This window comes from Cloeon dipterum, chromosome X (assembly GCF_949628265.1).
Source record: "Cloeon dipterum chromosome X, ieCloDipt1.1, whole genome shotgun sequence".
Lineage (NCBI taxonomy): Eukaryota > Metazoa > Arthropoda > Insecta > Ephemeroptera > Baetidae > Cloeon > Cloeon dipterum.
Genome location: NC_088790.1, coordinates 22,103,375 through 22,129,476, shown reverse-complemented (window position 1 = coordinate 22,129,476; position 26,102 = coordinate 22,103,375). Strand labels below are relative to the sequence as shown.

Sequence of the window (26,102 nt, the reverse complement as noted above, 5' to 3'; positions counted from 1 at the left end):
ACTAATTTTGAAAATCTTTTATGGAAAATAAACGAATCAATAGGTCTTCTGCAGCGTTTTTTCATTACAGTTTGAGGAATTTGATGTCTGAAAACTACTTACTAAATTGACCAATTAACCAATACTACTTGCTTAAATTGAGGTCTCAGCCGCGTAATTTTTAAAAGTGGCTGGCTGCCCTGTTTAAGCCAAATTTAGCCCGGCGGAGGCTGACATGGCTCACATACCTTAAAAAGCCAAGTTTGACTGTGCATAATCACTAAGATACCAAATTTTTCTAGAGATATTAGCTATTTTTCGATTTTTTGACCAGGGGCTGACGGCTGGACACGTGACCCAAAATTAGCAGGCTGGGGCCTCTGCCTCTGATGCTAAATATTACGGTGATTACGTTTTGAAACATTCTGATAGAGACAGTTAAATGTAGATCAGTAAATATATTCTTTCGCACTACCCCGGGACGGAAGCGTGCACTGAATACATAGAGAGTCGCGAGTTCATCGCACCTAAGGCGCCCTATATGAGTAGCTGGGAGGCAGATGCTGGCTACTGCTGCTCCAGAGATTATCTGCGTGTCCATCTCGTCGGCTAATTTGGCCAGCGAAATTAGAAAAGGGACCAAGCGGTGGCCCCCTTGGCCAGTCGTAATGGGCAAACAAGCCGGAATGAGATGCGGGATTCCGCGAATTCCGCGCTCCACTATTCCGGCGCACTGCGGGGATTCTGTCGGATTCCATTTGCATTCCTCACGAGGGACTGCCACGCTTGTTAGCTCTACTGGAAAATTGCCTGCGATTGTCCAAATGCTCGCCCAACAAAGTTTTCAGCTGCGCACAGTTTGTTTTTAAGCTCAAAGTGAAACTTCATTTGATACAGGTTTGGGATTGTGTGTTCCATATTAAATAACACATATGGGCGCGCTACCCAACTAACTGACGAATAATTCAAGGATATGTGAACTTAACGCTCATGGTCAAACTTAAATTCCGGCACAGTAAAAATTGATTTAATGGTTAAAAATATTATAATATGGAGAGTGTCTGCATTACGACTCTATTCGTTTTGCCATTATTTGTATTATTATCACGCCGTTCCAACCTCCGAAAAAGTTAAGCACATATTGAAAAGAGTCCTCATAATTCCTAGATTTTCCCATCCACGTCCTCCATTTTCAACTGTCCGACTATCAGGTAGTCTGACGTTTTCAGTAACGCACAGCATTTTGAGCTAATCCAACTCCGCAACTGGGAGCTTGCCACCAGCGATCATCATCAAATCCGGCCGAAACCTTCCGTCAACAAGAAGGAGAGCTTTTTCAATTTTTAGACGCACCCTCCTCCAGCTTACGCAATCGGCCATCGATTTCCACCGAATAATCCTGGCGACGAGCTCTCATCTTTGCGCCTGAACGTTTTTGCTGCCAACTCATCGACGTTTTCTGTCTTTCCTACACTGCTCCGCGTGAACGAGACCAGAACACCACTGCAATTTATTGGGCATTAGAACAATAGCCCCCATCGTTCGATATTTCCCAGGAGAAAAAAACTCGCAGTATTACTAATAACCACAACGCCGAATCATCATTTCTGCGTGGGTGGTCATACCAGAGGCATTCAGAAATGAGCACCATTTTCACGGAGTAGCAGGAACAAAAATATATCTCGTGACAGTCGTGACATTTCTTTACAATGTGAAAAGGATCAATTTTTTAAATCATCATTTTACAAGTAGATATATATTCTAAATTCTAAAACAATCAAATTTTATAAATTGTTTCACTCACATAATCTGATTTTCAATGTGTCTTCGGGCCCTAAATGTAATTTCCATCACCTCCTAGAATTCTGTAATTAACAGACTTGAAATTCTAATCCAACTTGACGAGGTTTCAATTGAAGCGCTCTGTTATTGCATGCGGCAAACGACGCAATCAAGCCCAATTGAAATTGCAGAGCCGACAATACGCTCTTGTGAATGCAATGCAAACTCCCCCATAGCTGTTAATCAAACCGAGTGGCTCGCACGAAAGGCAAAGTTGTGAACTCGCGAATTGCCTCTCGGAAAGTGCACCAGGAACGACTTTCAATGAGCAAAAAAGACTAGTCAGCCAGTTGCAAACTTTAAAGCGCGCTTAGAACTCAACTACAATACGAAAAAACAAAATGGGAATTTTAGTGGCTCGCAGGCAACGTACTTCAATGGAAAATATTATGCAGCTCTGCAACTGCATGATTTTACTAATGGCGTCTGTTTCCGGGAAAAATTCTAGACTCAAGATGAAACAAACTTGCTTCGTCTCTTAAAAAACGTTCATAAGAGACCTTATTAATATTACTCAACATTAGAAGAGTTGAATAAAATTTAATCCTTCTTTTGGTTTGCGTATGCCACTGATGACTGCGATATGCCATTAGATAGGATTTTACATTTAAAATTTGAGAGCGGTAATATGGGAGAAGGAAGTGGAATAAACCCAAAAATATTCATTTCATTGAAACTGGTGGTCTCAAGTTTAAAAAACGATCAATTTACTTACTTAATCATGAAGGACTAAGAGAGAAGGCGTGGCCAAGCATGTTCTTCCGCCTGTTGCCTTGAGGGCCAAGCATGATTTATTGCACCCTTCCAGTGGAAATGGTGAAATCGCATGTTTTCCTCGGCATTAATTAAAGCTGTAAGGAAGCAGCAGGCGGTGGCGACGGACTTTATGATTACCTCCACTGCACCTGTTTCTTTTCATTTTTCACCCTCGCGGAGAATCGTACCTCCGCGCCGAGGAGGGTGTTTCGCAATTTGCATAATTCAATCGAATCTACTCCTGCCGCACATTTTTCCGTTCTCGTCATTATGCAAATGAATCTTGTTATTTATAAAGTGGCGGCCAAAGTTTTTGCCAAGTAAGTGTGGTAGTGCTGCACAGTCGCGGCGCGTGCAATTAAGGCGACCCTTTGTCTGCGACAGTGGTGGTGATTAACACGCCGAGGCGCCGGCGTAATTAATTTTTTCGCCGCACCAAATTTTTTGCCAGTCAGCCAATTTAACTTGGTTTGATGGCGAACTTTGAGTACTCGTTTCGCTTGGCAACGACACGCCGCCAAGTTGAGACCGACGAGCGCGCCTCCAGCCTTAATTGGGCAGCAAAAGTTTGCCACGGCTGCTGGATCTTTAATTTGACATAGAATTTTGAATACTAATCTCACGCTCTCTGGACCCACCCTGCGGTAATTCATTAAAAATGTGCATAAAATCGGTAAATATTCAAATGCTAGGAATGAATTTCAAATCTTGTTAATTTGTGATTAGAATGAGGTTGTTTGGCCGAAACTTTCGAAAAGCAAAACACTGGAGTTTTATCAAAAATGTTCTGGTATTAAAGTTTCCAAGCAAGAAAGGGTGAACAGAACTAGCGTGTCAGGTTGATTCAAAAATTTGATTCCTTTTTGATTAGAGCACTGTGCGGTTGCGGTTTTGGTACTAAAAAACCGCAAACCGCCCACCACAACCGCAGATGCGGTTATAATTTTGCGGTTGCGGTGCGGTTGCGGTTTCATTTTTGCGGTTGCGGTTTCATTTTTGCGGTTGCGGTGGAACCGCAAAAAACCGCAAATCTTGAGAAACAAAATTTACCATTTTTATTATGCGACTGTTTAGCACGGATAAGACGTCCCGCGGACAGGGCGTCCTGCGGAACGGGTAGGGCGTCCTGCGGGACGGGTAGGCGTCGCGCGGGACGGGTAGGGCGTTACGCGTAACGGGTAGGGCGTTACGCGTAACGGGGAGGGCGTTACGCGTAACGGGTAGGGCGTTACGCGTAACGGGTAGGGCGTTACGCGTAACGGGTAGGGCGTTACGCGTAACGGGTAGGGCGTTACGCGTAACGGGTAGGGCGTTACGCGTAACGGGTAGGGCGTTACGCGTAACGGGTAGGGCGTTACGCGTAACGGGTAGGGCGTTACGCGTAACGGGTAGGGCGTTACGCGTAACGGGTAGGCCGTTACGCGTAACGGGGAGGGCGTTACGCGTAACGGGTAGGCCGTTACGCGTAACGGGGAGGGCGTTACGCGTAACGGGTAGGCCGTTACTCGTAACGGGGAGGGCGTTACGCGTAACGGGGAGGGCGTTACGCGTAACGGGGAGGGCGTTACGCGTAACGGGTAGGGCGTTACGCGTAACGGGTAGGGCGTTACGCGTAACGGGTAGGCCGTTACGCGTAACGGGTAGGGCGTTACGCGTAACGGGGAGGGCGTTACGCGTAACGGGGAGGGCGTTACGCGTAACGGGTAGGGCGTTACGCGTAACGGGGAGGGCGTTACGCGTAACGGGTAGGGCGTTACGCGTAACGGGGAGGGCGTTACGCGTAACGGGTAGGGCGTTACGCGTAACGGGTAGGGCGTTACGCGTAACGGGGAGGGCGTTACGCGTAACGGGTAGGGCGTCGCGCGGGACGGGTAGGGCGTCCCACGTAACGGGTATATGTTTAACGTTGTTGTAATTTCTGGGAATGGGCACGGCACTTTTTATAATATACCAAAAATTTAAAAAAATCCCCTTTCTTTGAATAAATTATGTGTTAAATCTAATATCAAGCCAATCAACTACTACAACGTTATTGATGCATCATAAATGGAATAAATGGGCTTCTTTTAGTGGACAAGTTGATCGGATCAAGAGCCACTTAAATGTGTGCCCGCAATTAAAAACCGGGCCAAATTTTTCAGAATGGCGTAATTTTTAGGATATCTTGATAGTTATTTCATAACTTAATATAAATGACATTTTTCCACTTTTTGGGTTCTTTGAACCTCCAAATCTCAGGTTCCAACAATCAGAATTGCAAAAATTTCCTACCGTTAGACTCGCCTTGAACTCCACTAACAGCCCAAGTGTTTATGGGGAGCTTACCCTCATCCCCTTTCAATTGCTTCAATTTTAATAAAAAAATTAACATACCTGCTTCCATTTGCATCGACTTGGCTTCAAAACATTTAAAATCATCCTAAATTCCTACTGAATTATCACCCCGCCCATTCAACCAAAACTAAAAAAAAAATGTTTTTAATAAAATGTAAATTAATAAAATTATCCAGAGCTATAAAATGTTGTTCATTTCCGAAGAGTTTAAAGTATAGGGGTGGAGGGTAAGAACCCCTAAACCCTTCAGCTGCTCAGGGGAGGTCAAGACGAGTCTAACGGTGAAAAGTTTTTGCAATTATGATGGTTAAAACCCGTGATATGGAGTTGCACGCAGAAATAATTAAATTTAAGCCTTGCCAAAAGAAAACTATTTTGTTCTAAATCATTAAATAAATTGCGGTTTTGCGGTAATTTTGCGGTTACCGCAACTACGGTTTTGGTCAAGACCGATGCGGTTGTGGTGCGGTTGTGGTTTTTGATTTAAAAAAATGCGGTTACCATGGTAATGAAAATTGACACCGCACAGTGCTCTATTTTTGATAAATTATGTTGTTAGAGGTATATAATCAAATACCATTTACATAGCCTCACATTAAAAATTGTTTCATTTAGCCAGACACTGTAAAAACAGACCCAGAATTGAGGAAAAAGTGGAAATGGTACTTTGTTCTGTCTTCTTTTTGGTACTAAAAGCATTTTATAAAGCTCGGGAGGAATAGTCAAAATGCCCAGCACTCCCATCTCCGCCCAACATTTCACACACTATCCACAGTAAGTGAGTATCTGAAAATTGTAGGAGAGCAGCATTTAGAAAGGCGAGGAGGAGCTTTTCTTTCCTCCTTCTCCCACCGGCACTCAGCCAATTTTTATACCAAACGGGAATTATTTTCGCTTTCCTCTCGCGCATCTTCACCTCTGATAGCTCCGCGCAGCAAACAACTAGTTTATTTTGATGAGAATGTTTTCGTCGAGTCGGTCACACCACCCAATCCAATCAATAGCCAAGAGTTCCGATTGAGCCGTAATGAGCGTTCCAAATGCGGGCACGCTGGAAAATTCGCGCCGAGTTTTTTTTTGTTTGTTTGCGTGTCAGATCGTTAATTCCGAACACAACAAATCACTCACGCCTGGGACTTTTCCCTTTTTTCCCCCGTGCCCACCCACTCGCTGATTCAATTCCGGCGACTGCGGCTAATCAATCTGCCGCTCTTTCCGAATGCTTTTAGCACAAAATCGGCACTGGAATGTTTTCGATGGAAATTCGGACGCTTTTTTGCCTCCGAGTAATGGAATTGGTTTGGACCCCGCGAGGCATTTTTAAATAGGGCAGAAAATTTATTATGTTCGTTTTCGTCGAACATATATTCACAAAAAACTCTAACACATTTTCCAAAACACAATTTTATCTATACCAAACCCTCGTCGAGAGCATAAAACTGGATAATAATGCGAGATATTTCAGGAAAAAGTGAAAATTAATGCCTCTTTTAATTTAAAAACCAAGGAACGGCCAAAATTTTTATGACATGTGAACTTAGTTTAACAAATCTTTTTTTTTTTAATTTCAACCAATATAATATTTTTGATCTTCTATATATACATACAAAAAAATTGATTCTCAAAAATAATTTTCAATTAGAGATGGTAAATCAAAAGGTATTGTTACTCCTCGCAGTGTAATTTTCCCTACTTTCCTCCTGTGATAAAATTATTTTATAGGAGTGCAAAGACAGAACATTTTGCTGAAAAATATGAAGATAGAGAATTTGAATTTTCTGGGTCAATTGAAGCATCCCTTTTCCGCCACACAATGTAGGCATAGGTGCAGAGCACCTGTCACAAAGTATGCAAATGTGCGACACGAGGTGCTGATCGCGTTGAGCACAATCTGCTGTTTCCCGCCTTCTATATGCTTGGGAGCAAAGAATAACGTGCAATGAAGGGATTTTCCAAACCATCGTGTTTGCCGATGAATAATTTATGGCGTTGGCGTCCGGAGTTAAATTGGTCGGCGGTGGGAAAAAGGCGGAGAGAGAGTGTGTTTTAAAATTCCATCCCTTTTCCGTCCTTATCACTGAGCATTCCTCTCACATTCCCGAGGCACCAAATCTCCCTGCCCGACGTTTGCCGTGCGTTTTCGTTTTCGATGGAAAAGGGTTGCACTTGACGTATTGGCGAACGTCAAAAGTGAAACGTGACCCGAAATCCCGCTGACGTCGGCCCTTCTGGCCAAGCGCCCGGCCCCTCGGGTGGGCTGACGGACGTATTGTCAAATATTTAGCGAATGAAAATGATAAGGCGCACCATCAAAATTTTACTGCTGCTCAAACAAAACGCAGGCCTCGCAAATCGATCGGAATGCGTCACATTTGACATTCGTAAAAAGAGTTGGATGTATTTCGTCTGTCGTCAGGCAGGCAGCCAGGCAGGGCACTCGTAAAAAAGTTTAGCGGTTTTGCCTTTGAACGTCCATTCCATCGAGGCACTTTTCAGTTCGATGTTTGCTATTAACACAAGCATTACAGCGTGCGAGCTGCTTTTTAATTAAATTCGTGGCTGTTGCTCTCAATAATTAAATAGTATTGGCAATTCGGGCTTGGAAATCAGTCGACCAAAACAATTCAATGGAAACATTATTCAAAGCGCTTTATTGCACTGTTACTTGGGCGTACATTATATTTTTGCGGTTCAGAAAGTACATTTTTTTGCTCTTATCTCTCCACACCAACTCCAGCAAAAACACGCAAACAGCAACTCTTTGGCCAAACAAGCTGTTTTCCGCTATGCAAGAAAACAAATTGCCCTCCGGCTGTGATTCGCAAAGTAACCCAAGGATAAAAAGTGCTGATTCGACACTGTTCGTCGGTCTGCTCGTCCAATCCTTGTACAATATGCTTTTTACAATTCAACAGACGGAGATGTGCTTTTCTCCCAATGGCCGCAAGGCAAATTTTAATCTGTATATTTATCTCGGTTTGACACTGCGAACAAAGCGCCCGCTTGCCAGCTCCATCCAATATTTGCGTATGCGCACCGTGCGAATCAAATGGCCGCGCATAATTAAAGAGTCGGGGCCAAACGTGGAGTTATATCGAATTTTGACTAACAAAGAGGGACGACGCAATATTTAAACCTGTAATATCTCCCACAGGATTTGACTTTTCAATGTACATAAAGGGTGGTTTAAATCGAATCACTTGGTTCCCCCAGCAGTAGCACTCACTCGACTTTTCCAGCCGTCGCGGAATAATGCAATTTACCTGCTGAACGGCAAGAATGACGAGCGGCCTCCCCTAAGACTCATTAAGGGCGCGCGGAAAGGCCGTGACATCCGAAATACGTCCTCTCGAGCACACTCTGCTCCGGTTACACTCTCCAGCACACCCCGAATGCTCATGATTTGCGAGCCACAGTGTTGGGGGTTGCGCGGCAAGTTAGCAGATATTACCCAGCGTTAACTGTTCCAGCAAACGAGAAAGAGGGTGCGAAATTAAAATTTTAAAATTTAATGCGCACCAACTCCCGCGAGACTGAGAGGCAAACGCTTCTCTGGCATTCTGATTTGAGGGGGCATGAAGCGATTAAGATGCCTGTAGACTAACTTGATTGTAGATGGCAGAAAATATTAAATTTCTGAGCAGATAAAAGGGATGGGGGAGAATAAAGCATGTTTTGCTCTCTTAATAACTTTGATTTATCTATTTTAATATGTGTTTCGACGAAATGTGCTCATGACAAGAATTATTAAAATTTAATTGGAATAAACTCCAAGTCAATGTGAGAATTTTAATTACAATATTTTTGCGCTCACTGAACTGATATCTTTGTAATGAATTAAAACTACTTCAATCTCAACTTTATTTAAATAAACATGATTTTTTTATGCAGCGAGAAAACTTTTTGGGGACATTTTTTGCTTTTTTAAACTAATACTTAGGTTTTTTTTAACAAAAAACAGAAACCTAAAATTTCTTTTTGGAAAAATCATAAACTGGCTAGATTTGCATTCAAATCTCAGACCGAATAAAAGCAACCATTGGTTTAGTAACGATTTTTGCTTTAAATTGCATCACGTAGAAAAAAGTGCGCGCACAGTATAAGCAAGCACCCAACTTTTCCCTGGCTGAAAAAGTGCAATTTCCTCTGCGAGTAAACGGTGAAACAACGGATCAAATCCACTGCATAGACACTATTGTAGTCACTTCCAACGCCATTGGTCCGCACGGTGGCACTTGAGGGGCAGGATGTTGTTCGAGTATATGAGCCGCGCTGCTCGAGTTTTGAAACAGACAAAAATCGGCCGGAATCTCGATATCGCCGGCTGCGTTGTTGGAATTAATGGGGCGCCATTCGGAGCGAGTAAAGGAGAGCGAGAGAGAGAGAGAGATATCCACGCGTTCGCATCAGCACGGGGCTATTAAATTTCACGCGATGCCCATTCGTCCGCTGGGGGGGGTTTATCAGCGAGTGAGCAGAAAGGCGCCGGCGGCGGCGGCACCAGCGAAAGAGGAAATAGTTGCGGCAAACTCCAGCGCTGCACGCCCTAACGAGGGTGGTTTGTGCAGTCGATGGGGGTGTTTAATGAGTGCTAATTAATAAATACGGGCCTCGCTACCGCCGACGCCGCGTCGCTCAAACTTGAACCGCACGCAAAGGCACAACAACAACAACAAATAAATAGCTGCCGCTCGACAGCACATCGAGCCGGTTTGTTTGCCGCTGTTGTGCTGCTCCGATGCCTTGCGTTTAGTTTTCGCTCCGCTGTCAAATTGAATTTTCGCACCCTTAATTGGATGAGAAGGATGCCTCGGTGTTGCAAAGAGCTTTTTTGTGCGTCAGGAGCTGAGAGAGAGTAAGTGTGTTGCGAACATTGATTACTATCGAAAATTGGTTCCTCTGGCTGCTGAAAATTCCCATAAGAAGCAGGACTTAACTCTTTGACATGGCTTTAAGATAGAATGGAAGTTTGAGCTTGTGAATTTTTGTCGTAGTGAAGGGGTGTTACGAGATTGCGATTGTAGTTTCTCTATACGCTTGTGGTTGTGTTGGTAATTTTTTCCTCTTTCAAATTTTCCTAAGTTGCGTGTAGAGAGAAAACAATAAGAAAATCAAGCACTAATAAATACCTAATAGAATTGATGTTCAAAATCTGTTAAGGATTGATAGCTAGAATTTGCATATTTCCAATAGCCATATACGTTTTCGTCAATGATTTCTTTTTTTTCTTTTTGACAAGTAAAATAAAGTACTTGATAAATGGAAGTCATCATAAACTAAGAAACTCATCTGTTATGTTTCAAATCCCTTTAAACTCTATTAAAAATACTTAAAACTGACTTCAGATTTAAAAAAAAACTATTCTTATTCATCTTAAATGAAGGAAAAAGCAGAAAGTGTTCAGGCAGTTGCACACAAGGAAAATAAAAATAAGCACATCTTGTTTGGTATCAAAACACACGTTTGGAAGTTCAACAAACACGAATTCCCGATGATATATACTCATTGGATGGTCCACCTGTGTTCTCTCCGCATCTTGGTAGAAATTAATCATAAACCCTCGCAGCTCAAAGGCTCTTATTTATCAAACTTTATCCACAAAGAGCGAGTTTAGAAATTGGGATCTACCTGCTTTTGAGCATATAAAAACAAAGTTGGCGGCGGCATTTCCCCCATTGTGCAAAGTTTCGGAGCGTTATTCCATTCCACGAAACAAAGCGGACCGATTCAAAGGCTGCTTACTTTCCTCCTTCTTGGCCGCGCGCGACTTTTTAATAAAAAGCTCTTGTAATGTAGTTCCCATTCCGGGCACGCACAAACATAAAGAGCCGACTTTGTTTCCTGCCGCGCAATAAAACACACCCCACAAAATCCGACCCACCCACCCTCGTTCAATGCGTGTGCATTACATAAATATCAAGCAGGCCGCTTTTTATATATATCGGCCCGATTGTATAATTCTTTTTTATTTATGCTGGACGCGGGCGATCGGCTCGACCCACGCGCCAGTCCACGCGAAAATTCGCTCAGCACGAAATGTGCTGGTGGTGATCATTTGCACGTGACTGTGAGTGTATATGTGGTGAATTTATGGTTATTGCTCTGCAATGTACACCTCTTACAGCCGAGATTGCTGTACTCAGAATAGAACAACTGCCCACGTGCTTTAAGTGAATTAGGGTTTATTGCGTTTGGCATTTTCTTGCTTTTCCAATTTTGCAACAAACAAGCACGTTGCTGCAGAATTCTTCCGACGGAGTATCGACGAGTTTGACTTCTTGTTATTTTCCTCTTCGCAGAATTCTCTCTCCGGAGGCGAAAAATGCTGCGTTCTGTATCGACAGCGTCGGCGTATAAACAGCATTAATAAGCTCTCGCAAAAGTTTCCAGCGGCTGCTCTCTCTCTTTTATGGAGTGCTCTGGCTTTGACAAAAAAAAACTTTCGGCAACACCTCCTCTGCCAACGACGATGCAAACTTTTTAAAAAGTCGAATCGCTTTTTCATTCAGCCCGCCCAATTTATACGCGACGGGCGGGCAGGCGGCCGGTCGGGCGCGTGCACAAGAGCGGCACGAGCCAAAAAGGCGGCGGCGGCGGCGGTGGTTCGGAGACCGCGCGCTCTGTCAAAACAGAAGAGGTGGTACGTGATATTATTATTATTATTTTTATCAGCCCGGCCTGCGGGGTGAATCGATGCGATCCGAGGGCAGGAAGGACAATAAGGGAGGGCAGGCAGGCAGCATCGCGACCAAGGAAATTGGAAATGCTGAGCGCGCGCACACCGACTGAAAACACAAGAGCCTTGCACCCTCGAGCCGAGGTTCCGCGATTCAGATTCCATTTCCGAGGGATGAGGCCAAGATTACCAGACAAAGTAGGCTCGATCGAGCTTGAATATTTAATTTCCTAAGCCAACCGTAATTATGAACTTTCTTTTATGTATATGTTTGTGCGAGTCTGGTTTGTTCCACCTTAAAAAAGCTATTAAAATGCAAATCGGGGGTAACAATGGCCTACTTTCTCCTGTAACAAAACATTCCCTTGTATTCCATTAGAGCGATACTCCGGGGGATGCCATCAGCACACCCCATTTTCCTCATAAGACTAATGGTAGTTTTTGTGGCGTCAAACACCGAGATTCTTTTTGCTGCACGGCCTACACGGGCCCCTGTTTGAAAACTCAGATCGTGATTTTGATTATTTATTTCTGCACTCAACCATCAAGTCGTGCCCCTCTTTCTTAAACAACAAAACATCTCTTGTACTATGACGCCGAAACTTGTCGGAGGAATAAGAGGAAGTTTTTTTAGCAACGAGGATGAAGTCTGTTTTTTTCATAACATGGAACAATCAACCTCGAGTGTTGACATCTTATAACCATTGTAGAAGTTCAACTCATTACTGAGTTCGAAAATGTTATATATTTTTTTTCATTTATAGATTGCTAGTTGTAATACCAAAATTAAAATTTACTTTTATAACATAAAATAGGACGGGGCTTTAAATAGAGAGTCACATAATATGACAATTTTAGCATTTCAATTTTTTCCTTATATATACCCCACGACAAGGAAAACATTTTTTCTCAATTTTTAAGCGTATGCCATTGTATCTTCATCAGCAGATTCTCTTTCAACTTCATGTCCCTAGCGAGCAAAAATTTTTAACTCCCTGCAAAGTGGGGCACAGAGCAGGGCGGTGCAAATAATTAATTCAGACCGCTCTCCACGTAAGCCAGGAGCGAACAAGTTTGTTAGTGCCGAAGCGGAAAGGTAAGCAAGCACCCTCGCGCGCTGAGCATCCATCCGGACCCAATTTCGGCGATCACTGCACCGAGTTGTGCTGACTAATTATTCAAACAGCCCCGAGCCCCGTGACACGGCGCAGATCGGGCCGCTTTTCGCTTGCATTGCTAACGAGGGGGCTCAAGTTCTGGAACTAGGCCCAAAGTCAGTCAAGTCAGTCAGTCAGTCAGTGAGCCGCTCTTCTCGCGGACAGAAAACGAACACAAAGCTCCATTCCAATCGATTAGCATCGGTCGGCGGCGTGTTTGACTTCGGCAAGAAGCGGATCTGACGAGACGAGACTCACGACAAATATTGAAACATGCCCGAAATTAGATTGGTTTGTCAGCGGCAGAGGCGGAAAACGCAGACGTCGATGTAAATTTGGTAAAAAGTTGCTGAAAGAGTGGGACGCGTTCGCGCATCGAAAGAAGCTTACTGGGATGAAGAACTATGTTACATTTTCAGCATTGATGACACAGTAACAGACCGTGGAAACTTAATATCAAAATAAGCTCTTTATGCGATTTTGAAGTCATCTAAGATTTAAGACGATTAGAAAAAAGGGCTGGTCATATAATTAAAGACCCAAATAATTCGTTACAACTGCTCCATTATAACGTTTCGTAAAAAATGTGCAATGTATGAATTATTGTTAAATGGGTTCATATTTTCAAGCTTTCCAAGTTGTTTTATTTTATAACATGACAAAATATCTTATTCTTGTATATTAGATTCAACATATCTTTTAAAATTACAAAAGTTTAAAAATGTTCTGCAAAATTTGTAATGAATTTTTATTAGACAGCGCTGGTTAGTTTTTTTGGAAAAATGAAGGCATATAAAAAAGTACTATGCTGAAGTAGTTGATTAAAAATGTAAATTAGCCTCTTTATAAGCTTTGGTAAGTATACATGAAGCATTTCCTCGATTTACTCGCCTCTCTGATCACAGACAACTTAACTTTATAATCCACCATAAACTACGCTGAGTAAGACAGGAGCATCAGGTTGCGGAAAAGCAAAAGTCAGAGCGGCTTTAAAAGTTTAGTCGTCAAATAATTTGCCCTGCAAGCTCGCCTCTTTTTTACGATACTGAACTCGTAATTTGCGCCGTGACGACACTCGTAAGATTTCTCCGAGGACTCCTTCCATCCAGCATCATCTTTATGTTGGACGAGATTATTTCAGCGGCACTGCTTTTCCCGCCGCTCTCGTGTGAATTCCTTCTCCTCGCTAAATTAGTTTTGTATACGACTTTTCCACCAGCGAGTTTGTTTGGATGCGATACGTGTTGTGTTTGCCAGAGTGCAATTGCCAGAGGAAAAGAAAACCCATCGACCCGCATTCTACCGAGCTGCGGTTGTGAAACGCTGATATTCTATTAGCTTTACTCGCAATTTCTCGATTTCGTGCGGTTGTATGTAAAACTGAGATACATACAAAACGTATTGTTTATCTTTGTGGAGGAGAATGACGAGTGACTGCTTGGTTTGGAATAGATATTATAAAATCTCAGATACTTATAAATAATTTCAGGATTTTAAATTATTTTTATGTTTTCTATTGGATTATATTTTTGGTTTATTTTCAAATTCAATTATTCCTAAACAAAGTAATCCCGCAATGCAAAAGAAAACAAAAGATTTGCTTGGCAGGTTTTTTAATAGCAAAAGAGCACGAGAAAAATTCAATCTACCGCACAATAAACTCTTTTTACGCAGCATCCCCAACTAGGTTGTTGCAGAATAATAAAAAAAATCTCGTAAACAAATTGCAAAATGTCAGGGAATTTATTTGCTCCGGCAAACAGCGTTTCCCTATTATAAAAAGTACATGCCACCCCTTTCAGCACGCGCGCGGCTGGCCTATTGAATTGGAGCGTTCATCTGGCGAGCCGTAGTCCGATTCTTTTCGCACACACCTGCCCGTAGTAAAACACGCTACGCTGAATAGAAATGACAGCAGCATCGGAGCAAATAATAAATCCTCTCGCAAATGAGCGGATATGCAAAAGAGTTGGCAAACAAACTGTTTACAGAGGATGGCGCGATTTCGCAATGTTCTAAAATCGATTTAACCGAGCTATACTGGTTTTAGTTTCGAATGGTGCCCTGACACGCTAGCGAGAAGTTTTATTTTGCGTGAAAAGGGAAGCTTCGACGTCTAGACCGCGACTTTTAGGCGGAGTTGAGAAGTGCAAATTGAAAGCTTCGTGCCGGCATGTCTACAGTCTACGGATGAAAAATTCGAGACTTGTCATGATTGGATTTGAAATCAATCAACACTGCCAAGAGTCTTGACGCAAAAACGCATCGCAGCAACCGTTGATTGAGCCGTCTTCCTGAGTTAGCGAAAAAGGCGTGAATATCCTGCTGATCGACAAGTAGCATACAAATTATAAACAAACCGAGGACGGAAATTATTTGAATTGCAGATTACATTGTAGGAAAGAAAAATAAATTTCAAATTCCACTGATGCTTTTCTCTAATTTACTTTTAAAATGAGTAACCACCAAACTTAAATTATTTTCCTCTGAATGCTTTTCAATTAATCGTTTTCGACGACCAGTGATTTTTAACGTCCTGCAGTTGATAATGCGACGTGAATTTTTATAACTGATCCAAGACGCGGACTGGTACGAAACAAAATGACATTTTTTGGATTTATAATTTATAAATTATAATTTTCAACCACTGCTTAGGAAATACAGAAAAAATAAAATGATGTGTCCAATACTACCTTTCCAAGAGAAGGCATCAAATACATGTTGTAAGAGCATTGGATTTGGCTTCAAGGAATGAAGATTAAAAATTTTAGACCCCTTGAGAGAAGACAAAAAACTTGAAAAATAAAATAAAGTGAGTTAGTTTTAGTTCAAACAATTGCCATAACTATAGATGTGTCTTAAAACATGAACTGCTCGAAAATTCATGATTAATTTTAAGATGACTTATTTCTGGAATTTTTTTGCACAGTGTTTTTGCTGGCATAAATCAACGAAATAAATTCATTAAAGCGAAGTCGACTTTTTGCAGCAGGATTTCTTCCTAGAAAAGGTGTGTTCGCTTCGGTTCCGCTTTCGACTGCGTCGGATGCAAATGACGCTCTGGGCGGAAAAACTAATGGGAAGTTTTGCATGCAAATGCGACGCCGCGGAGATATTGAAAATAAATTGCACGCCCCGGCTCAATGAATATTAAGCAGGCGCCGTTGGGAGGTCGTTTCGTGGCGTTTTTGTTTTGCCTCGCTCGGCTAGGCAATTAAACTTGAAATCGCGGCTCATTGGTCACACGGAATTAATCATTTTGCAGATCGCGCGCGGCTGCTGAATTTATAATAACATATAACATTGCTGCCGTGCGCGTTTATTTGCCGAACGCTGGCTGATCAGTTGGTGACGGTCAGCCGCAGCAGTGTCCTCTAATGCTCATTATTATTTGTTGTGTTTGCTGCTGTGCGACCGATCCGCCAGTAATTAGATTGGCTTTGATTGAAACAACTAAGCCAGAGCTTCATATTGCTGATTAAACAAATTACCGACAAACTAAACAAATTACTGACAAATGTGTTGGTGTTCGTGGTATTTCCGTTTTCTATAGATTTGTAAAAATAATTTTTTTGTAAAATGCCAAAATTAAATCATTAAATAACTCTGATCTTAAAATAACGTGTAATTGCAAATTCCCATAAAACTCAGATTTGGCGAATTTCTTCAAATAATATGAGATTTATTGCTTTAATACGTTTTTTAGTCAAATTTCTGTTTTACACTCGTCTAAAAATTTCAAAAAAACAAAAAAATGTTTTCCTAATAAAAACCAAGTTTTAAAAAACCAACAAATTTAATGTATAAAATAAATTAGAACTTAAAAATAATCACACAAATCTTTTAATTAAAAATAAAAAGCACGGGTCAAAAGTCCCAAAGTCCCCAACCACGCCCCCGCGTCAACAACACAACACAGGGCAGCCGGCGTCATTCAGTCAACCCAACCCATAGTATCTATATTTCGTCCGAACGCGGCGGACAGCGTAGTCCGACTGAATGGAAGCGGCATCCAAATATTATCTCATTACTCACTCAGAAGCTCAGCCGACGCCAGGCCCAAAAGGAGGCCCACCAACAGGCCCACGGCCCTCATGTCCACGGTCGTCCGCAAGCAAGCAAGCGAATCACTGAGGGCACGCGCTGAGTCCGGCGGCCCACATTGTCCGTTTCGACTGCTGTCCCGCGGTCAGCGCTGGTCACACGGTCTCGGACACTCTTCACGCGGAGTGCACGTCTCACGCGGACACATCCAAACACTCGAATGAATTGCGGGGCCGACAGTGGGCAGAAACAAGACGATGCGCCCGCTTTGCAAAAAGTCGCGATCGCTGAGCACAGATGGCGGAACTGTACGTCCATTGGTGTTGTTTAAACAAAGGAGGCGCGCGGTACGTCAAAAATTTCCTTTAAGCCTTTGATATAATATTGCTAGTATTAATGAAGTTCCAAGAACAGCTAAATTTCTTTTAATTATTTAATCTATGATGGGAAAGATCTATGTAATAACAGTTTTCTGTAACGAATTCTTTTTTCTTTTATGTTAAATATATTTATAAAGTATCAGGATTTTAATTATTTTCCCCCTTTTTTTCTGCTAATATTGGCTAAAAGTCATTCTATCTTCTTTTCATGAGTATGTTTGCGTTTAAAAAATATTTTTGGCGTAAATTTAAATATAATTTACTAATAATTTATTGTCTCAATCTGCCCAAACAAGACATACATAGAAATAATTTAAATCACGTACAGATAAAATCATTAAATATTTCTAGATCCATAATTTTCCTCAACAAATTAATATAATATATTGACTTTATTAGTTTGAGAGTCACTGCGCACTGCAGCACTGCTTTGAATGAACAGAACTGCATCATTTATCGTTGGAAAAGCGCAATCATTGATATGACAATCAGGGCCAAAGAATTTGTACCTAATCAACGATTCCTGTATCATTGCTGCAAAAAAACATACTCGTGTTAATCTATACGAATGGCAAGCAATTGGCAATTACTTACGAGGGCAGTTTGCTAAGTAAAGAGAACCATTCAAAAAATGTTGTATATCTTCTCTAAGACTCTTAAGAGCATCTGTGGCCGAGGGATCAATGAAATAGACTCCAGATAGATCAATAATTACATCTTTGGTGAACTAAATTGTTCAATAATAAAAGATATATACATTTTTATATTAATAAACGCTCTAATAAACAAACCTCGTGCTCAACATCATTTTTAACGACTCCTAATTGTTGATTCCGTATGTTCACTATCTCGGTACACTTTTTAACCATCTGCCCTTTGCTGGCAAAATGCAAACTTCCTGAGATGTAAATTATTTTCACTCCTGGAATTTCTTCTGCCTGAAACGCAGCAAAAAGATAATTAAAATAAGCATATTTTCGGCAGCACCATTTGTACAGCGGAGTAATATCTTTTGTCGAGGTAAGTGTCGATTCTCGGCACTCGTCCAAGGACACAAATATTCAGTTTTTGACCATGCAGTATCACAGAAAAGGTTGAAAGAATAAGTCCGGCAGCCAAACCGTAGTCAGTGTCCCAGCAAATGGCCACAAAGAATGTGCCCATCCACACGATGCCGTCCGATTTCGACCTGCGATAAATTCCAGGAAAGTCTTTCACTTGCCACATGATGCCCTTCAGTGTGACGATCAAAATCGCTGCTAACACACACTGGAATAATCACCAATAAATTTGTGCATTAAGGTTCACTCAATTTTATACGCTTACGCTGGGCAATGGCTCAAAAAACGGACCGATCGCGACCAACACGAGAAGAACAAAAGCGCAAGACACAAAACTGACAATTTGCGTTTTACCGCCAACTTTGTGCTGAACTATACTCCTTGAAATGGAGCCGGCCACTGGAATGCAAGAGAAAAAAGACGCAAAAATGTTGCAGCAGCCCTGTTGGAAAAAATATTAATCAAGTAAATTTGTAACTAGTTGTTACTTTCTTGTATTCAATTTGAGAAATCTTTTATTTTACATAAGCTAGAAATTCCTGGTTGGGTCTGATCTCGTATTTCGATTTTTTTGCCAAAATTGTTGCCACTGAAATCGTAATTGCGTAGCCGACTATGGCAATTGGCAAGCTTTGCAGTGCGATCTGCGGCACGAACCAGAATGCTGGCAAGCTTGGGGCTGGAACTCTTAAAAAATTGTTAAAAATATTAATTATTTTAGAGTAATAAATTGCTACTTCAAATTACCCTCTTGGAATGGTGCCAAAGCACTTAACTCCGTATTTATTTTCCAAGTCGAATGCCATAGATAATAGGGTGCAAATAATTATGCAAAACATCTCAACAGGTATTGGAAAACGAAATACTTTCTCCAAACGAGGCTGAAAAATAATTAAATTAAAGGCCCAGGCGGTATATTAAACTTAAAAATATACCTTCAAAACTTCTGAATATGTGATTAAAACAGCCATCACACTCATTGACAAAGCAAAGCTCACCAAATTCATGGTTAAAATATTTAATACGGCATCTCTGAAAATCTGTATACAAAATCATTGCACCAACTCACTTTTATCTAAAAGTAATTTTTTACCAGTAAAACCTTAAAATTGGAGCTGTGCTTTGCGATTTCAATACCCAGTAGATTTCCTAACTGAGAGGAGAAAATATGAGTGGCTCCAGCCGTAGAAAATCCACTTACGAGTGCATCAGAAAGGATAACACTGACTATTCCCAGCCGAAACACTCCCATTAAGAGCTATTCCAGGATATGGAGCACATATATACATTTATTTTTAAATTTAAATGAAGCGTATTTTTACTAAATTCTTGCCTGCCAAACTCCAACTGCAAAGCACACAGCCGTTGCAACCTGGACGCTAGTGAGCTCTGCATTTTCCGGCTTGAAAATTGCCTCCGACCATGTCAGATCGGGTGGCTTTTCAAAATTACTGTCCACGGTTTCGGGCTTGGCGTGCAAGGACACGATTGGCTTCACCATTATACAAATGATGGCTATTGTTCCTGCGAACATATTTTCCCTCTGCTCAATCCGCAGGCTTTTAGTGTGATTATGGAGTAAAATACCAATTGAAATGTGCTTTGATGTGCTCATCAGCGCGTAAATAATTGATGGGAATGAAGCCATGTAAAGGCCGACCACGGGCGGCACTCCTGCCAGTATCGCTGCAGCCAGACCTGAATTTTCGATTGAACATTTTTGTGAACAAAAATGTGTAAGTATGCATGTGGTTATAAATATAAAAATACCTTATTTTTACCTATATATCGAGGCTAATGGATTTGGCCAACTCAATAACATAATAAAAAGTATAAACATAGAGTTCTCTCTCATGATTTATTATTTTTCCATTTTTAATATTTTAGGTTATTTATTATTAGATACAAATTATTACCAGTTTGATACTTTCCAAATTTAGGTTTAAATGATTTACCGAGATAAATTCAACTTTCAAAAGCTAAAATTAAAAACAAAAACAATTAATTACTTTCATGATAATAGAATATTTTTCCTGGGTTCATGAATCTTAAATACATTGTTTCCCCCCTTAAATCATATTAATACTTATTAATATCAGTATATTAATCGAAAAAGAAATTAAAAATCTTTGTTTGCTATAAAAAATATTCGTCATTTTGCTTCCAAATTTATGGAATCTCCCTTTATTTGATGGCAAAGCATGCAACGCACCACAGGCATCACAGCGGACATGCGGGCTGCCTAAATCAGTTGTCCGCAGGCGCAAGGGTAGTGTCCTAGTGTCACTTCTTGCATGTAAAAGCAACTAGCAAAATGCTTTCAATATTGTGGCAAAAAATAAAAACTTTCGTTCCCAATTTTGATATTACATGATAGTAATTAATTGTCTCTTACCTTGAGGTATGTGCATGATTCCAATGGTGCATCCTATCACGACGTCATCAACGATGTACTCTTTGAATTTGTATTGCCGCATCCAGCCAAGAAATGGGAAAATTGATAAAAATGTTTGGGACACGCTTATACCCGGAATTGCAGCTTTGGCCTTCTGTATAAACGCTGTTAAATTAAAATCAGGGTTGATATTATTTGGAAATAAATTAATTTTTTCTTACTAAGCTCAGGTGTTTTTTCATACTTGTGCAAGATTTGGAAGTCTTCAAGAGTTTGCATTTTCCACGACAAATTGTTCTGCGCGTACTAAACCAATGTTTGAATTTCAGCTGCTTATCAGTGGTATTATAACATAACGGTCGAAGCTATTTGAAAACAATACAAAATAGATATCAACCGGTTACATGAAACTTTTCTAACTTGCGCTCTGAATATTTTATCAGAAAATATATTGATCCTAACGCTTGTGTGCTTTTCAACTTACGCCTAGCGCATGTGATGTTATCGTCCCACTAAGAGATCAAATCGCAACGCTCGCTCAGGCGTTGATAAAATTATTTGTTTGCGCGGCGAGCACAGCTGACTGCATCTACCCCTCACTCCAAAACACGTGCAAAATGAGAGGTGGAAGGGAGATGTTTAAAAATAGGTCTAGCGGTGCCGCGGTAATGCATATATGCTAGTAGCAGAAGTGTTCATTCGGGACTCGCATGGAAATGTAAATTATAACAAGTAAATATTTCACAAGTGTAGTAATATTTATTCACAAACCGTTGATAAAATTGACACACTGTTCAAGTTACAGGAACTCGAACCAACAGATAAAAAAATTAAAATTTGTTTGTATATTTGATCTGCATTTTCTAAATCACAGCTATATGTCACTAAGAGAACACACGTTTTCCTTGGACTTATTGTGCTCATATGTTAAGACTCTCCTGACGCCAAGAGAGATAACTCCTGCGCTTTGAGTACAGCGTCATGAATACTTGGGAACAAATTTCCATTAACTGGGTGAGAGCTTGAGAAATATTTATACTTTTTCAGAGCCTCCAGGATGTTAGCTGATGGAAAAAATGGAATTTTTCTTTCAATTACTCATAATTGCAATGGATAAATATTAGAACTTACGAGGAGCATTTGCTAAGAGTAGCTTTCCTTCTAACTTCTGATAAATGTCATCCCGAAGCGTCGACAAAGTGTCTGCGGCAGACGGGTCAATAAAACTGACTCCAGACAAGTCCAAAATGACACAATGAACCTAGTAATGATTAGGTTAAACTGTAGAATTATATAAATTATTTTTAAAAATCTTACCGAGTCAGAGTTCAAGGCGCGTCTCTCTCCATCTTTGTGCACAACAACGTGTGGTGCATGGCCGTGTAATTTTACAATCTTGCTGCACCTTTTCTCCAGCTGGTTCTTGTTGGCGAAATGGAGACTTCCACATATGTGAATTATCTTGACTCCAGGTAACTCTTTGGCCTGGCACATTTATAAGTCAGTTAAGCAAGCTTTTAACGGAAGCAGAAACTATTACCGCTAGGTAGTGCTTGTTGTCCAAATAAATGTCATTGTCTGGCACTTTCCCAAGAGTGTAAACATGCATCTTCTGACCGTACAGTAGGACGCAAAGAATAGAGAGGAGAAGTCCAACTCCCAGCCCATAGTCGATGTCCCAGAAAACAGACACGACAAACGAGCCCATCCAGACAAAAGCGTCAAGTTTTGATCTTCGAAGGATGCAAGGAAAGTCTTTCAGCTGCATGAACATTCCTTTCAAAGAGACAAGGACAATTGCGGCCAAAACGCACTAGAAGCAAGAAATTAAATAAGTTTTTATATTTAAATGAAAAAAACGGCTCACATTTGGAAGTTTTTCAAAAAATGGTCCGATAGCGAGCAAAATGAGCAGAATTAAGGAGCAGGAAAACACACTGGCGATTTGTGTCTTGCCGCCAACATTTTGCTGAATCAAACTTCTAGAGAGGGAGGCAGCAAAAGGAACACAAGAGAAACCGGATGCAAACAAATTGCCGCAGCCCTAGAATCAAATTTTAAAAAATCAATTCAAATAGAATTTTGAATATTATAACTTACACAAGCCAAGAACTCCTGGTTAGCATTTATCTTGTAATGACCTTTTTTGGCCAAAATCGAAGCCATTGAAAGTGTGATTGTAAATCCAACCAAGGCAATTGGGAAACTGTGGAAAATTACATCAGGTAGAAGCCAAAATGCTGGAAAACTTGGTGAAGGTAACCTATTAATAAAGATCAGGAGCTAAAAATAAATTTAAGCGTAAATTGTAATATACGTCACCCTCTAGGGATATTTCCGACGCACTTGACTCCGTGCAAAGGACCCAGATCAAAGGATATGGAGAGAACGGTGCCAATAATGATGCACATCAACTCCATAGGGAAAGGATAATGACAGCGCTTCTCGACTCTGGGTTTGATGATTTCAGTGTACAAAATTAATAATGCCATAATTGACAGTGAGAGTGAGAGGCTGACCACATTCAACGTTGAAATATTTTTTATCACATCTCTTAAGACCTAAAATAGTCTTGATTAATATTTAAAATTTTAATGACACAAAAAGGTTTTATACCAGGATGACTTTAAAATCAGAGTTGTGTTTTCCAACTTGAACGCCGAGCAAACTGCCCAGCTGCGACGCCAGAACATGTACTGCAGCCGCTGTTGAAAATCCGCTAACCAAAGTGTCAGACAGAAAAACGCTGATGTTGCCCAGTCGAAAAAGTCCCATTAGAACCTGAAACCAATACCTGTTAGCTTGTATAGTTATTTATTTAGGTTTCTAATCTAGTACCTGCCAAAGTCCAACAGCAAAACAGACGACAGTTGCAACCTGCACACTCGTCAGCTGAGAATTTTCAGGCTCCATGAACGCATCAGAAAATGAAAGACTTGGTGCCGTTTCAAAATTGTTGTCCACCGTGTCTGGCGCTGCGTGCGCTACGACAATGGCCTTGGTCATGAGGCAAACCACGGAAAAGGTACCTAAAATAATTATTTTGGCGGTTAAATTCATATCAGGTGATGAATATTTAACTTTTGCACTAATTTGAACCATTAAACCTCACACACTAAAGAAAAATTTGATTGCTACATTTAGCATTCATTGAGCGTTAACAACATTTTTAATTTTAAAAGATAAGGGAAACATAGGTTTGAACTTTATTAGACTGATGAAACCCATGTTTAGAAATTAATCAACTTTTTTAAGTAAATACCAACTGGATAACAACTTTACCCTGTCATAAATGACGAATAAAGTAAATACTTTCATTTATTTCAAAACATACCCATTGAGACATGCCTGGACGTGCCCATGAAGATGTAAATTAGCACAGGAAAGAAAGCCATGTAAAGTCCAGTGATAGGTGGGACCCCAGCCAGCATTGCATACGCTAAACCTGCGGGGATAAAATTACTCTGCTGTGAACATTTTTGCTCTGATTGAAATTGCCTTGTGGAATGTGCATCACGCCAACGGTGCATCCTGATACAAGGTCATCAACTAGGTCTCTTTTGAAATTGTAGCTCCGTATCCAGCCAAAGAACGGAAAAACGGATAACATACAGCCAGCGCATTTGCCCGGGGAGAGTTGGCCCATCGCTTTTTGGATGAGAGCTGTTCGATTTTTAGAATGCAGTCAAGCAGGTTTATTAGCCTCCCGTCTAATAGAAGATCAAACAAAAAACTCACGTGTTTCTGGCGGTACGTCATACTGGTTGAGCTTGTTAAAACTCTCCTGGTTTCGGAGCACCCGAATTACAGGTGTTTCGAAATCTACCTCTTCATCCTGCGCATTTACGCTCTGGTTTTTCGCACTATTCAGGCTCATAATGCTAAGTAGTAATGCCTAAAAATTAATTTTTACACAGTCAAACACGCCATTGTTTTCAACAAGCTCCTGACACTGTATCATTGACAAACAAATCAATTGAGATTGAACCGCCCCACCTCAAAGCATTTTAAATTGATCTCTCGTCAATATGCCGCACCATACGCTGTATTGTGGTTGTTTAAACAGGAGAGATCTTATCAACAGGCTGATTTGAGATCAAGGTGACGATGAAGCGCATCTGAAAGCAAACAAAGTGATTTTAGGGAGGCAATGCATTGACCTATATTAATTTGTTGGTCAAGGCCACATTATCAAACCACTTTGTAAAAAAAGTCTTTAATTGTTTAAAAGGTAGAATTTTGCACTGGTGATTTTTCTGTTAGTTTTAAACATATTTCAATGGAAACATTCATGACATGAAAGAATTTTAATTATATTGAAATTTTTTTGATAAAATGTTTTAAACAAAAGTGATAGCTAAACGTAATGCGCATTTAATTTGAAATTAACAGAATAATTAATATATGTAAAAGTCAGTCTCATAGTGACTGGTCCCTCGCAATTATCATAATTTCACATTACATATATTCCATGGTGTGTGAAGTTCACTGTCAAATAAACCCATATGATTTTCTAGCAATGTATTTTTGTATCTATAAATGATTTATATGTAATCTGATTCCAGCGAAAATAGTGTCAAACACGAGCGCAATAAGTTGGTCATCGAACAAATTGTACAAAATTTCAATTTTGCTATCCACACACATACACTGCAACAGATATCAGCTCTTACACTGTTGTTTTACCTTTATCCAGGTTCCCGGTGGACTCGGCAGGCTTTACCTTAGCCTTCTGTCAAGAGACAAGAGAGTTAAAGAGCCCATTTAGCAGACTAGGAACTTTGACTGCCACAGCCAGTGCCACCAGTCGGATCCACGCCCCCTTTCCTCTACCACTCTCTCCTCCTCTTTTATTTAGATCACAACAACAAAAAACATATGTTCGGTCCAGTTCGGTCTGCGTGCGTGTGGTTGAGGACGTGTGGTCATGTAGTTAACAAAAAGTGCCGGCTTGGGGAAAGTCAGGAAAGTGAAAGTGTAGAATTATTATTAAGTAGTACAGATTTTGGCCTTAGTTTTAATATTCCTGAATGGATCGATGACCAAGATATTTACTACACACATAATATTTAATATATTATATTTATGTACTTTGTTCCCTGTTAAATATTTAACGTTTTAGCGGAACTTTCCATGCGCACATATTTAATAGTGACAAACAACATTCTTGGTCCAGCAAACTGAGTGCGAGTGCAGTGTAATTATTCTAGTTCAAGCACGCAAAGACAAAGACAAATTTTTCAAATATGGATTATGACATGAGACAAGGGAGCTCCATGAGCAGCAACTATCTTGGTCTTCAGGAGTTCAAACCCTGGACCAGCCATATAACAGTACCGGTATATTATAGCGTTATCAAATAATTCTATTGATTTTGGCCAATCGAATAAATTAATTTTACTTCTTTGGTAATGTCAGTTGTAAACTCTCGCGTGTTCAAGAAATTATTCAATTATTATTTAATAAATATTTTTTGAT

The 26,102-nt window shown here is 40.6% G+C and overlaps 3 protein-coding genes across 4 annotated transcripts in view; all 3 read right to left on the bottom strand.

Moving 5' to 3' along the window:
- Positions 1–17,052, bottom strand: part of LOC135945475 (tyrosine-protein kinase transmembrane receptor Ror2-like) — a 49,241-nt gene extending 32,189 nt beyond the window's left edge. Inside the window, exon 1 of the mRNA XM_065493193.1 lies at positions 16,780–17,052. Within this exon, the coding sequence (XP_065349265.1) occupies positions 16,780–16,840 (61 nt within the window). The 5' untranslated portion in view covers positions 16,841–17,052. The remainder of the gene's footprint in view (positions 1–16,779) is intronic.
- A 365-nt stretch (positions 17,053–17,417) lies between these two features.
- LOC135947317 (prestin-like) lies at positions 17,418–21,236 on the bottom strand. The gene is made up of 13 exons (XM_065496055.1): positions 20,846–21,236; positions 20,625–20,789; positions 19,817–19,927; positions 19,563–19,753; positions 19,323–19,487; positions 19,165–19,269; positions 18,977–19,110; positions 18,754–18,916; positions 18,495–18,671; positions 18,165–18,437; positions 17,960–18,106; positions 17,763–17,895; positions 17,418–17,702 (listed from the first exon to the last, which is right to left on the bottom strand). The coding sequence occupies exons 1-13, from the start codon at positions 20,901–20,903 to the stop codon at positions 17,542–17,544; spliced, it is 1,983 nt and encodes a 660-aa protein (XP_065352127.1). The 5' UTR covers positions 20,904–21,236; the 3' UTR covers positions 17,418–17,541.
- A 125-nt stretch (positions 21,237–21,361) lies between these two features.
- Positions 21,362–25,443, bottom strand: LOC135947311 (prestin-like). 2 transcript variants are annotated; one of them, XM_065496048.1, is made up of 14 exons: positions 25,311–25,443; positions 24,621–24,742; positions 24,363–24,519; positions 24,123–24,287; positions 23,959–24,069; positions 23,463–23,653; positions 23,241–23,405; positions 22,947–23,185; positions 22,725–22,887; positions 22,492–22,668; positions 22,165–22,437; positions 21,942–22,109; positions 21,756–21,885; positions 21,362–21,688 (listed from the first exon to the last, which is right to left on the bottom strand). In XM_065496048.1, the coding sequence occupies exons 3-14, from the start codon at positions 24,499–24,501 to the stop codon at positions 21,552–21,554; spliced, it is 2,058 nt and encodes a 685-aa protein (XP_065352120.1). In that variant the 5' UTR covers positions 24,502–24,519; positions 24,621–24,742; positions 25,311–25,443; the 3' UTR covers positions 21,362–21,551. The 2 variants fall into 2 exon arrangements, with proteins under 2 accessions (XP_065352120.1, XP_065352121.1); XM_065496049.1 differs by having other exon boundaries at positions 25,298–25,321.
- Positions 25,444–26,102: the final 659 nt, after the last annotated feature.

Coding starts and splice junctions, on each gene's coding strand:
- LOC135947317 (XM_065496055.1), bottom strand. CDS start 20,903: ATGCAAACTCTTGAAGACTTCCAAATCTTGCACAAGTATGAAAAAACA. Junction 18,107..18,164: donor ACAAAAGATATTACTCCGCT/GTACAAATGGTG, acceptor GCTGCGTTTCAG/GCAGAAGAAATTCCAGGAGT. Junction 17,703..17,762: donor TTACTTAGCAAACTGCCCTC/GTAAGTAATTGC, acceptor GTTTTTTTGCAG/CAATGATACAGGAATCGTTG.
- LOC135947311 (XM_065496048.1), bottom strand. CDS start 24,501: ATGAGCCTGAATAGTGCGAAAAACCAGAGCGTAAATGCGCAGGATGAA. Junction 22,438..22,491: donor TTTTTGAAAAACTTCCAAAT/GTGAGCCGTTTT, acceptor TCTTGCTTCTAG/TGCGTTTTGGCCGCAATTGT. Junction 21,689..21,755: donor ACTCTTAGCAAATGCTCCTC/GTAAGTTCTAAT, acceptor TTTTTCCATCAG/CTAACATCCTGGAGGCTCTG.